Below are 12,632 nucleotides of genomic sequence, written 5' to 3'. Positions count from 1 at the left end.
AAAAATAAAAAAATAAAAAAAAAAAAAGAAGGTCTAAAGTTAAACAGCTTTAACCAGGACAATACAAGACTTGAGAACACTTTAATTTCAGTCATACACACACACACACACACACACACACACTATATTGTCCAGTGTTTGAATTCTGTCTCAGGGTTGTTTTTTTTTCCTAGAATGTCTTTATTACACACTCATTCTTGAAAGATGGTATCACTGTATATAAAATTCTGGATTGGCTGTAGATAAACTTTAGTAAATACCAAAGAACAGTGAGTTATTTGAGAATGTTGTCCCCCTATCTTCTAGCTTCCACTGATGCTGTTGAGAAGTTGGCTGTCAAATTATCATTTCATTTTGGTCATCTTTTTGTTCCCTTTCTGGATGATTTTAAGACTTCTCTTTATTGGGGTCCAAGTGTGGGTTACTTTTTATTTGAATACTTGGGAATCTGTGGAGGCTCCTAATTTTAAAATGTGTGGATTTCACTATTCTGGAATATTCTCATATATTTTGTTTTCAAATATTGCCAGTTCTGGAGCTCCAGTGAAATGTATGTCGGGCCTTCTAACTATCCTCTGTATCTCTTAATTTTGTATATTTTCCCTAATGTACTCATTTCATTTTTGGGGAACTAATGAAAATGGTATTTTTAATTTCAGATTTAGTTGTTCATTGCTAGTATATAGGAATACAATTGCAATTGACTTTTGCATAAAACCTTGAAACCTGCAACCTTACTGTAATTGCTAATTAGTTCCAGGATTTTCTTTTGTCAGTTGTTTTTGAATTTTCTACATAGACAATCATGTCACCTGTAAACAAAGACAGTTTATTTTCTTCCTCCCCAATCTATATACCTTCTATTTCCTTTTCTTATTAAGTTAGCTAGGATTTCCAGTAGGATGTTGAAAAGCAGTGGTGAGAGGGCACATCTTTTTTTTTTTTTTTTTTTTTTTTTTTAAGATTTTTATTTATTTGAGAGAGAGAGAGAGAGAGAGAAACAGCATGAGAGGGGAGAGGGTCAGAGGGAGAAGCAGACTCCCTGCCGAGCAGGGAGCCCGATGCGGGACTCGATCCCGGGACTCCGGGACCATGACCTGAGCCGAAGGCAGTCGCTTAACCAACTGAGCCACCCAGGCGCCCCGAGAGGGCACATCCTTATCTTGTTCCTGACCTTAGCAGGAAAGCTTCTAGTTTTTCACCATTAAGTAAAAGGTTAGCTGTAGGTTTTTTGTAGATGTTCTTTAGCAAGTTGAGAAAATTCCCCTCTATTCCTAGTTTGTGCAGACTGTTTATCATGAATGGCTGTTGAATTTTGTCAAATGCTTTTTTCTGCATCTATTGATATGACCACATGATTTTGGTATAGTTGATTTTCTCTATTGATTTCCTGTTTTCAATTTCATTGATTTCTGCTTTAATTTTCAATTCTTTACTTCTGCTTAATTTGGATTTAATTTACTATTCTTTTTCTAACTTCTCAAGGAGGAAGATTAGATTATTGGTTTTAGGTCATTCTTCTTTTCTACTCTGTGCATTCAGTGTTATAAATTTCTCTTTAAGCGCTTCATCCTACAGATTTTGATAAGTTGTATTTTCATTTTCATTAAATACTATTTCATTCCTCTTGAGATTCCTTCGACTCCTATGTTATTTCGAAGTGTGTTGTTTAATCCCCAAGTCTTTGGAGATTTTCCAAGTATCTTTCTGCTATTAATTTCTGCATTTAATTCCATCATAACCTGAGAGCAGACATTGTATGATTTATATTCTTTTGAATTTGTTGGGGTGCCTGGGTGGCTCAGTTGATTGTCTGACTTTGGCTTGGATCGTGATCCCAGGGTCCTGGGATCAAGTCCCATGTCGGGCTCCCTGCTCAATGGGAAGTCTGCTTCTCCCTCTCCCTCTGCCTGCCACTCCCCCTACTTGTGCTCTCTCTCTCTCTCTCTGCCAAATAAATAAATAAAATCTTAAATTAATTAATTAATTAATTTAAATTTGTTAAGGTGTGTTTTATGGCCCAAAATATGGTCTGTCTTGGTGAATGTTTCATGTAAGCTTGAGAAGAATGTGTATTCTGCTGTTATGAGATAAAATAACCAATAGATGTTAATTATATCCAGTTGATTGATGGTGCTGATGAGTTCAACTGTGTCCTTACTAATTTTCTGCCTGCTGGATCTGTCCATTTCTGATGTAAGATTGTTGAAGTCTCCAGCTATAATAATGGATTCATCTATTTTTCCTTACAGTTCTATTAGTTTTTGAATCATGTGTTTTGACACTCTGTTGTTAGGCACATACACATTAAAGAGTGTTATGTTTTCTTGAAGAATAAACCCTTTTATCATTCTGTAATGCACTTATTTATCCCTGATACTTTTCCTTGCTCTGAAATTAATATAGCTATTTCAACTTTCTTTTGTTTATGTTAGCTTGGTATATCTTTTTTCCATCCTTTTAATTTTAACCTATATGTGTTCTTGTATTTAAAGTGGATTTCTTGGGGGTGCCTGGGTGGCTCAGTCATTTAGCGTCTGCCTTCGGCTCAGGTCATGATCCCAGGGTCCTGGGATCAAGCCCCGCATCGGGCTCTCTGCTCAGCGGGAAGCCTGCTTCTCCCTTTCCCACTCCCCCTGTTTGTGTTCCCTCTCTGTCAAAAAATAAATAAAAATCTTTAAAATAAAAAAAATAAAGTGGATTTCTTGTAGCCAGAATGTAGTTGGGTCTTGCTTTTTGACTAGCACTCTGATAATCTGTCTTTTAATTGCTGCATTTAGACAACTGATGTTTAAATCAATTACCCATGTAGTTGGATTATTATCTACCATATTTGTTACTGTTTTCTACTCATTGCCCTTGTTCTTTGTTTCTCCTTTTGTCTTCCACTCTTTTTCTACCATTTGTGGTTTTATTTTTTTAAAGATTTTATTTATTTATTAGACAGAGACAGAGACAGAGAGAGCACATACAAGCAGGGGGAGCAGCAGAGGGAGAGGGAGAAGCAGGCTCTCCACTTAGCAGGGAGCCTGATGTGGGACTCGATCCAGGACCCTAGAATCATGAACTGAGCCAAAGGCAGACACTTAACCAACTGAGCCACCCAGGCGCCCCCGATTTGTGGTTTTAACTGAGCATTTATATGATTCCATTTTCTCTCCTTTTTTAGCACATCAATTATACTTTTTATTTTTACTTTGTTAGTGGTTGCTCTTGAGTTTGCAGTATGTATTTACAAGTAATCCAAGTTCATTTTCAAGTAACACTGCAATGCTTCATGGCAGTGCAAGTACTATAACAAAATATTTTTTATTCCCCCCTCCTGTTTCTCATATCATTACTGTCCTTGATTTCATTTACACATAAGCCATAATCCTCTAATATATTGTTGCTAGTGTTGTTTTTAACAAACTGTTATCTATTACATTAAGATTAAGAAAAATAAAACTTCCTTTTATCTTCACTTATTCCTTCTCTAATGCTCTTTCTTTCTTTATGTAGGTCTGAGTTTCTGACCAATATCATTTTCCTTCTCCCTGAAGAATTTCTTTAAGCATTTCTTGAAGGTCTGCTGGCAACAAATTTCTTTTCTTTTCTCTCTCTCTCTTTTTCTCTTTTGTCTTTTGTCCTTCACTTTTGAAGGATAATTTTGTAGGATACAGAATTCTAGTTTGGCAGGGTTTTTTTTTCTCAACACTTTAAATATTTCACTCCATTCTCTTCTTGCTTGCATGGTTTCTGTGAAGTCAAATGTAATTCTTACCTTTTTTCCTCCATTTATAAGATGTTTTATTCTTCTGGCAACTTCTGGGATTTCTTATTTATCTTTGATTTTCTAGATTTTGAATATGATATGCTTAAATACTGGTGGTGATGTTTGGGGGGTGTTTATCCTACTTGGTATTCTCTGAGCTCCCTGGATCTGTGGTTTGGTGTCTGGCATTAATTTGGGAAAATTCTCAGTCATTACTTCTCTTCCTTTCTTCCTAGTATGTGTATAATATATCTTTTGCAGTTGTCCCATAGTTCTTGGATATTCTGTTCTGTTTTGTTTTCAGTCTTTTTTTCTCTTTGCTTTTCAGTTTTAGAAGTTTCTATTAACATATCCTCAAGCTCAGAGATTTTTTCTTAAGCTGTGTCTAGTCTACTAATGACACTATCAAAGGCACCTTCATTTATGTAAGAATGGTTTTGATCCCTAGCATTTTTTTTATTCTTTCTTACATTTTCCATCTCTCTGCTTACATTATCCATCTATTTTTGCATGTTGTCTACTTTTTCAATTAGAGCCCTTGCATATTAACCATGGTTATTTTTAAATACTGGTCTGAGAATTCCAACATTCCTGCCATATCTGACTGTGGCTCTGATGCTTGCTTTGTCTTTTCAGACTGCTTTTTGCCTTTTAGTATGGCTTGTGATTTCTTTGTGAAAGCTGGACGTGATGTGTTGGGTAAAAGGCATTGTGGTTAATATGCCTTTTGTAATATGATGGTAAGGTATGGGGAAGGGGAAGTGTTCTATAGTCCTATGATTAGGTCTCAGTCTTTTAGTTAGCCTATGACACTGGGCACTGGTCTATGCACTTCCCAAGTGCTTCTCAGTTTTCTTCACTCTTAGGTGGGACAAGATGGCTACAGAGGGTTAGAGCCAAGTATTTCCCTTCCCCCACATGGAAGGCTAGAGGAGGCTGGATTTGGTATTCCACTTTCCCCTGGTCAGTTAAGCTGTGATAAAATCTCACTAAGTTAGGCTTTGGTAAAATATTTTTTCCTGCAGGCAGGTCTTGTTAAGAAGACTGGAATGCTCTGGCATATTTCAAAATGAGCTACTTTCCCTTTCTCTGCTGGAAACATGAGGGCATTTTTCTTAGATCGCCACTGTGAGAACCTGGTATAACTCCTGGAAATAAAACTCACAAAAGTGTGGGAATGTTACCTGAATGGATCTCCTTGGAGCTCATAACTCTCAGACTTGTAACACATCTCTCTCAAAAATTCACAAACTAAAACAGATCAAAAATAAGTAAGAATGAGTGGCACAATTGAAAAACTTGATCCAATAAAATACATAGTATTTACATTAACTTAGAGAATATACATTATTACCAAATATGCATGAAACAATTATACTTTTCTATGCATTAGGACACACACACAAAAAATCAAATTCCCCCAGATTGGTATAATGTATGTTATAGTCTCTGGCCACAAAGTGAAATAAAACAAATAACTACAAAAGAATAGCCAAAACAAAAAAGCCAACCCACTTGGAAAGTTAAAGCAACTTCTGTGGAACTCTTAGGTTAAAAATAAAGTCAATATGAAAAATGCAGATTAATGGGGCGCCTGGGTGGCTCAGTGGTTACGCATCTGTCTTCAGCTCAGGTCATGATCCTGGGGTCCTGGGATTGAGCCTCACATCAGGCTCCCTGCTCAGTGGGGAGTCTGCTTCTCACTCTCCCTCTGACCCTCCTCCAGCTCATGCTCTTGCTCTCTCTCTCAAATGAATAAATTTTTTAAAATGCAGATTACTTAGAAACTAATAACAATGAGAATAGCCAAAGCAGTACTCACTAGAAATTTTATAGTCTTAATTTCATGTATTAGAAAACAAGATTAAAAATAAATGAACTAAGAGTGTACTAAACCAGGAAAGTCAGAATAAAAAAAAAAAAAACCTGAATTAGAAAGATTTCACTTATAAAGAGAAAAATAAACATTAAACAGAAGACTAAAAAAAAAGCAAACAGATGACCTGAAAAGGCCAACATAAAAGACTAAGGTTTAGCAAATTTAATCAAGGATAAAAGATTGAGAACATATATTAAGAAGTTTAGAAACAAGTACAGGGACAAAATTACAGATATGGAAGAAATTAAATATTATAAGACAATAAATAGCACATATAATATGTGTCAACAAAATTAAGCATCTTGATGAATTAGATTAATTTTTTAAGAAATATATGAATTACCAAATTGGATGCAAGAGGATTCAGAAAACCTGTAGTTTCATAATCACAGGAAGATATGAAAAGAGTTTTCATTTACCTAGTATCTCATTTCCCTTTCTTCTTAATTAACAGAAGATCTAGTGGGAATGGCAACATACCTGGCTAAAAATAGTTTCCTAGACTCACTTTGCAGCCATAAATGGTCAGTGATCCAGTCCTTGCCAGTGAAATCCAAAAATAGAAATGAGATGTAAGTAAAAGACTGTTGGGGATTTCTAGGAAGGATTTTTGTTTCCCTGTTACAGGCACCCTCCCTTCTTCCCCGTTCCCTTCCTCCACCCTGACTGGACTGAGGATCAAAGCTTGGAGGTCATCAGTTATTTACTGACCATGAGGCAACAAACAGAGGACCAACTCAATGCCATAAGGAGATGGGGGAATGGAAAGGAAAGTCTTGGGCCCCTCAGGGCATTGCTGAGCTGTTGCACCAGCCCTAGAATGCTTGGTCATACACTTCCCTTTGTGTGACTCAAACAAACCTCTATGCGGTTAAGACAGTGTTAGTCAACTTCCAGTTATTTGCAGCTGAAGAAAAAGAATTTTCAATTCTCAGGTGATGTGAATATCTAGTTAAGTTCAACAACAAGGCTAAGATGAACCATAGAAACCAAAAACTATCCTATGTACCAGTGAACCCATTTAGAAAAGGTAGTACAAAAGTGATCTCATCCACAATAACAACAAAAACTACAATATATCTAAGAATTGATATAAGAAATCTTCAAAGCTGGAGGCACCTAGGTGGCTCAGTCAGTGAAAGTGGCTGCCTTCAGCTCAGGTCATGATTCCCCATCAGGCTCTCTCTCTCTCTGTGTCTTAAATAAATAAATACAATCTTTAAAAAAAGAAATGTTTTTAAAAAAGAAATCTTCAAAGCCTATATGGAGAAAACTATAAATTTTTATTACAGGACATAAAAGAAAATGTTAGGAAACAGGTACAGATAGCCCTTACTTTGCATAGTTCCAACATGCACAAGTTCCAATTACCACAATTTAGTTAAATAACACTAGTTCCCCAACATTTGCTACCATGGTATTATAACTGGGAACAATTGGGTAAAGTACAAACTTCACTGTTAGCATTACAGTCCACAAATCACTACATAAGAAACAGATGAATATTGTGGGCAGTGACCAATCACATCACTTCTTTCAAAGTGTGTTAGTGATTGATCACTGTATACTTGTTATTCAGTTTATGCACAGACAGCAAAGTGTGTAGTTGCACTGGCTCCTTGTCTCCCAGTGGTAAACCCACATGACATTTTATAAAAATGATCATTGAGGGGCGGCTGGGTGGCTCAGTCATTAAGTGTCTGCCTTCGGCTCAGGTCATGATCCCAGGGTCGTGGCATCAAGCCCCGCACATCGGGCTCCCTACTCAGTGGGAAGCCTGTTCTCCCTCTCCCACTCCCCCTGCTTGTGTTCCCTCTCTCACTGTGTCTCTCTCTGTCAAAAAAATAAATAAAATCTTTTTAAAAAAATTTTTTTTAAAAAGATCATTGAAAGAGGGAAATTGGCAATAAAGATGAAACTGCAATACATAAATGAAAAATGATAATACTGAAAGTGAAATTCAAATTGAACATAAATGGAGTTATATAAAAAATAGTGGCAACTCACTAAGATGTAGAAAAGATCCTAGCTCTGTATTATGAAGTATATGACAAGAAAGAAGGCAAGCACTGTTCAAGCCACTCTTGATAAATTTTTTAGGAAGAAAGAAAACACTTTCTCAATGTTTCTAATGTTTTAAATTACAATGCACTAAATACTAGTTTTACTATTTTATTTCCCTATATATCCATAGCCAACAGTGAAAGAGTTTTTAAGGTTTTGACCAAAATTTTTGAAGATCACAAAACAATCATAATTTTTCCCATTGATTATTAAGATCACTTTGCATGGTTTTAGTTTGCATGGCCATTTTTACAGTCCTGCAGTACCATGCAAAATGAAGAATGCCTGTAGTATGTTCCTGGATGGGAAAACTCAATGTTGTAAAGATGTCAGTTCTTTCCAAGTCACTCTATAAATTTTTTTTAAGATTTCATTTATTTGCCAGAGAGAGAGAGAATACAAGCAGGGGGAGCGGCAGGCAGAGGGAGAAGCAGGCTCCCTGTGAGCAAGGAGCCAGATGTGGGACTCAATCCCAGGACCCCAGGATCATGACCTGAATCGAAGCAGATGCTTAACTGACTGAGCCACCCAAGCGTCCCTCACTCTAAATTTAATATAAACCCCAATCAAAATCCCAGCAAGATTTTTTTCTGAAAGTTGACACACATAAAAATTCATCTAAAATAATTAAATAACAAAGAAAATATTTCTTTTATTTTATTTACAGAGAAAGAAAGCATGTGCACGCACAAGTGGTGTGGAGGGACAGAGGGAGAGAGAGAGAGAATCTTAAGCAGGCTCCACACCCAGTGTAGAGCCCCATTTCACAACCCAGAGATCATGACCTGAGCCAAAATCAAGAGTCAGATGCTCAACCGACTGAGCCACCCAGGCGCCCCTATCATTACTTTCTAAAATGTTTTCTTTGTGGGGTGCCACCCAGGAGTGGCTCATCGGGTTAAGCGCCTGCCTTCGGCTCAGGTCATGATCTAAGGGTCCAGGGATCGAGCCCCAGGTGGGGGGCTCCCTGCTCAGTGGGGAGTCAGCTTCTCCCTCGCCCCTCCCCCGCTTGTGCTCTCTCTCTCACGCCCTCTCTCAAATAAATAAAATCTTTTTAAAAATTTTAAAAAATAATAAAAAGGATTAATGATAGCAGAATAACAAAATATACTATACTGTTGATACTATACAATCAAAATAATTAAGAGTTGCATTGCTAGAAGAATTGAAAAAAAAAAGTCTAGCAGTGACCTCAAAGATATGAGAACTTAATATATAATAAAAGTATTTCAAACATGTATGGAAAGGATAAACTATTTGACAAATAGTATAGGGACATTATCTGCCAATGTGGCAAAAAAAAATCAACAAATCTCAAAGGGATTAAAAAGTACACATTCTAAAAATACTAGAAGAAAATATGAGGAAATACTTTTTATAAAATTTAAACAATACAAACCACATATAAAATCCAAAAGTGCTTTTTTAAATTGCCAAATTCAAATATATGAAAATTAAAAACCTGTTTAAAAAGACACCACCAAAGAAGAAAGTACTGATGATAGAAAAGAAACACTATTTACTATATGAAAAACAAAAATTATCTGCTACATGAATAACAAAAATTGATATTAAAATAATAAATTAGGGGCACCTGGGTGGCTCAGTCAGTTAAGCGGCTGCCTTCAGCTCAGGTCATGATCTCAGGGTCCTGGGATTACCAGCCCTACATCGGGCTCCCTGCTCAGTGGGGAGTCTGCTTCTCCCTCTCACTCTTCCTCTGTGCTCTCTCTCTCTCAAATAAATAAATAAAAATCTAAAAAAAAAAAAAAAAAAATTTCTAGGATCATGTACACGAGGAGCCATCATGAATAAAACCTCACTGGCCATACATGGGACAATTTGTACATAGGTTAGGATAATAACTGCAATAGTCTAAAACATAAAATGTGCTTAAATTCAAGAGTTCATAATGATACTAAAACAAATAAACAAGCCTACTGGCTGTCTTTGGAGCATGCTTGGGAACCAATCCTTTGCCTTTCTGTATCTCAGGATAACCAATAATTAATGATAGAAAGTTTTCCTTTATAGAAGGATTACAGCTAACAAATGAATGCTAGGATTAGATTATCATTTTACAACCTTATTGAATCAGTGGGTCAAGGAGATGACTGTCAGGGGCTGCTGATATCACAAAAAGAGACAGCCAATATGTACTTGTTGGTGGAAGTGCACACTTGCCTTCTGATGGCAAGTATTTCCTCCGATAAATTGAAGGTTTATAGAAATACAGCCAACAGAGCAACATGTTAAACAATAACGCAGAGATGCAACCAGCAAAATGCAGACTCTGGGACACACTATGGGATAAGTAACCTGCTTTCTTTAACTAAAACAAAAAATTGCAAGGAAAAAGAAGATGCAGGTGGTTGTATCCAAAAATAACAAAAGAAACTCAAGAAATGTTGTCATCTAATTTGAATGTATAGTCCTTACTTGGATCCAATTCAAATAAGTAACTATAAAATAATAATACTGATGACAGTAACTTATAAAACAATAGGAAAAATCCAAAAACTAGTCATTTGATTTGATGAATTAGGGAGTTGTTCAGTTGCCTTAAGGTGATACGGTTTGGCATGTGTTTTCAGTCATTAATGTTTGGAGATACATATAGAAATATTTGTAAACTAAATGAAACACATCTGGGAACTTATGTCGGGATATAGAAATTATACCTCAATTAAAACAATAACTAGAAATGAGGGGAAATGTGTAGGGATGTAGATGAAATAACACTGATCACACATTGATAATTAAGAAGCTGGCTGGTAAATCAGGTTCATTATACTATTCTCTTTACTTTGGTTAATGTTTGAAAACCACTATAATAGACAAAAAAGCTCTAGGAGTATGGTTAAACTACATACTTATCCGATGTGCCCCACAGCACTGGGTACATAGCATGTCATAGATGAATACTTACAAGTTCATTAAAAGATTGTCATAAGATTTTTCAGTTATTGAGAATAACTCACACAGCTTGCCAAACATATTTTATTATTCCACTAAAGTTATTCATTAGAACGAAAATGATCACAAAGTTGTTCCAAAGAATAGGTCCAGTTTATTTGATTAAAAAATACTTGCAAACATAATCCTTTTTATGAAATGTGGGGTTGTCATCAGAATGTAGTCATTAAGAATTTATCAAATAGATCACTCTATGTCGAATTCAATGACAGAAGTATTCCTTAATTTATTTACCCTAAATTAAGATGAGCAGCTAACTCTGAGGTCTTTAGCCCAAGAAGGAGTAGGTGAGGAGTACCCTGCTTTCTCAGCTGCAGAATGCTTCTGGAAAGGATGCTGAAGAACGTGCTGGAGAAGATAGACCTGCCAAACAATTGAAGCACATAGATACAGATTTCTTTCTTGGGACCCTTATCAATTTTCTAAATTCCCAGAATGACAAGGTTAAATTTATATTTCTTTAAAAATATTTAAACATTTTATGTTTTATTAAAATTTCAACTATAGTTGTTACTTAAAATTTCTATCATTCCACAGAAAGTTCCTTTAAGTACTAGTTTTGTGCTAAAACAGGAGAGCAAATACATACCCTGTCACAAAGACTATATATATATACCACAAAGACTATATATATACGTCCCAATAATTTTGAAGTTCTTTTACAGCATTAAGAGAATTATAATTTTCTAAAATATTTACAAAAATAAAAGAATGTCAGTGGTTTGCCATCTTTCCAAATCAAGAGCATGGATTCCAACTCATGCTGCTTCCTCATTTGCAATTTGAGCCTTGGTAATAGACTGAGGCATCAAAGAACACACCTCTTTCAACAATAATTCTAGGATCAAAATGTATATTTCCATCCAGTTATAAAATAAGTCATGGGAATGTAATGTACAGCATGGTGACTCTAGTTAATAATACTGTATAGCATATTTGAAAGTTGCTAAGAAAACAGATCCTAAAAGAACTCATCACAACAAAAAAATTTTGTAACCATCTATGGTGATGGGTGTTAACTAGACTTACTGTGGTCATAGTTTCACAATATATACAAATATTGACTCATCATGACATTAAAGTAATATAATGTGGGCGCCTGGGTGGCTCAGTTGGTTGGGCGACTGCCTTCGGCTCGGGTCATGATCCTGGAGTCCCGGGATCGAGTCCCGCATCGGGCTCCCTGCTCAGCGGGGAGCCTGCTTCTCCCTCTGACCCTCCCCCCTCTCATGTGCTCTCTCTCTCTCATTCTCTCTCTCAAATAAATAAATAAAATCTTTAAAAAAAAAAATAAAAAAGTAATATAATGTTATATGTCAACTATACCTCAATTAAAATATACTTTTTGGTGGTTTTGTCATTTCCTTGGGTGTTAATAAAGGAATACTTGGTTCAGATAGAAAAAGGTGCATGATTATCTATACTAAGAAAGTACCAAGAGATCAGAGATCAAATTACTGTATTACTAATATTTTAAATAGGAAGACTCATCATAATCAATATGGTGCTCTTAGAACCTCTCTTAACTTCCCCCAGGTGCTTTATACATATCCTTTTATTAAAGTTAGTTTTATACCTATCTAATCTCACTTGTTGGCTAAAAATCTCCCTGAATACATTTTTACATACTTCTTCATAGCACCTCACATACAGTCTCAAGAAATGTTTGATGCAGGCAGGTAAACATAAGTTGTGTGTGTAAAGGATTACCTTGCAGAGGTTTAACAAAAATCTTTTTCTTTCCCTGCATGAGAATTGAACCCTTAATTAACTTCCTAGGTCTGCTCCCCTAGTCACTTGATAAGGTCGTATGACAATATACATATATATAAAACCATATAACTTTGCTTATGACCGACAAATAGCATCTGGATGGGAGAACTGTAAATACCTGACAAAATGCTTTAGGCTTCCTTTAGTGTGGTGACTCGGTACAAGGCAGGTCTCTTGTGGGAACAC

General features: G+C 36.0%; 2 protein-coding genes across 3 annotated transcripts in view; one reads left to right on the top strand and one right to left on the bottom strand.

Moving 5' to 3' along the window:
* The window catches only part of APBB1IP (amyloid beta precursor protein binding family B member 1 interacting protein), a 115,813-nt gene extending 113,096 nt beyond the window's left edge, over positions 1 to 2,717 (top strand). For both annotated transcript variants that reach the window (XM_081820758.1, XM_081820757.1), the window contains 2 exons: positions 32 to 915; positions 1,138 to 2,717. The gene's annotated coding sequence lies outside the window, so the exon portion shown is untranslated. The remainder of the gene's footprint in view (positions 1 to 31; positions 916 to 1,137) is intronic.
* Positions 2,718 to 6,897: 4,180 nt separating this feature from the next.
* The window catches only part of LOC102730594 (protein nucleotidyltransferase YdiU-like), a 37,392-nt gene continuing 31,657 nt past the window's right edge, over positions 6,898 to 12,632 (bottom strand). The window contains exon 17 of the mRNA XM_081820771.1: positions 6,898 to 11,036. Within this exon, the coding sequence (XP_081676897.1) occupies positions 10,914 to 11,036 (123 nt within the window). The 3' untranslated portion in view covers positions 6,898 to 10,913. The remainder of the gene's footprint in view (positions 11,037 to 12,632) is intronic.

Source organism: Leptonychotes weddellii, chromosome 5 (assembly GCF_054177405.1).
Source record: "Leptonychotes weddellii isolate Sample4059 chromosome 5, ASM5417740v2, whole genome shotgun sequence".
In the NCBI taxonomy this organism is placed as follows: Eukaryota; Metazoa; Chordata; class Mammalia; order Carnivora; family Phocidae; genus Leptonychotes; species Leptonychotes weddellii.
Note: the sequence above shows the minus strand (reverse complement) of the source record. Positions and strands in the feature narration are given on the sequence as shown.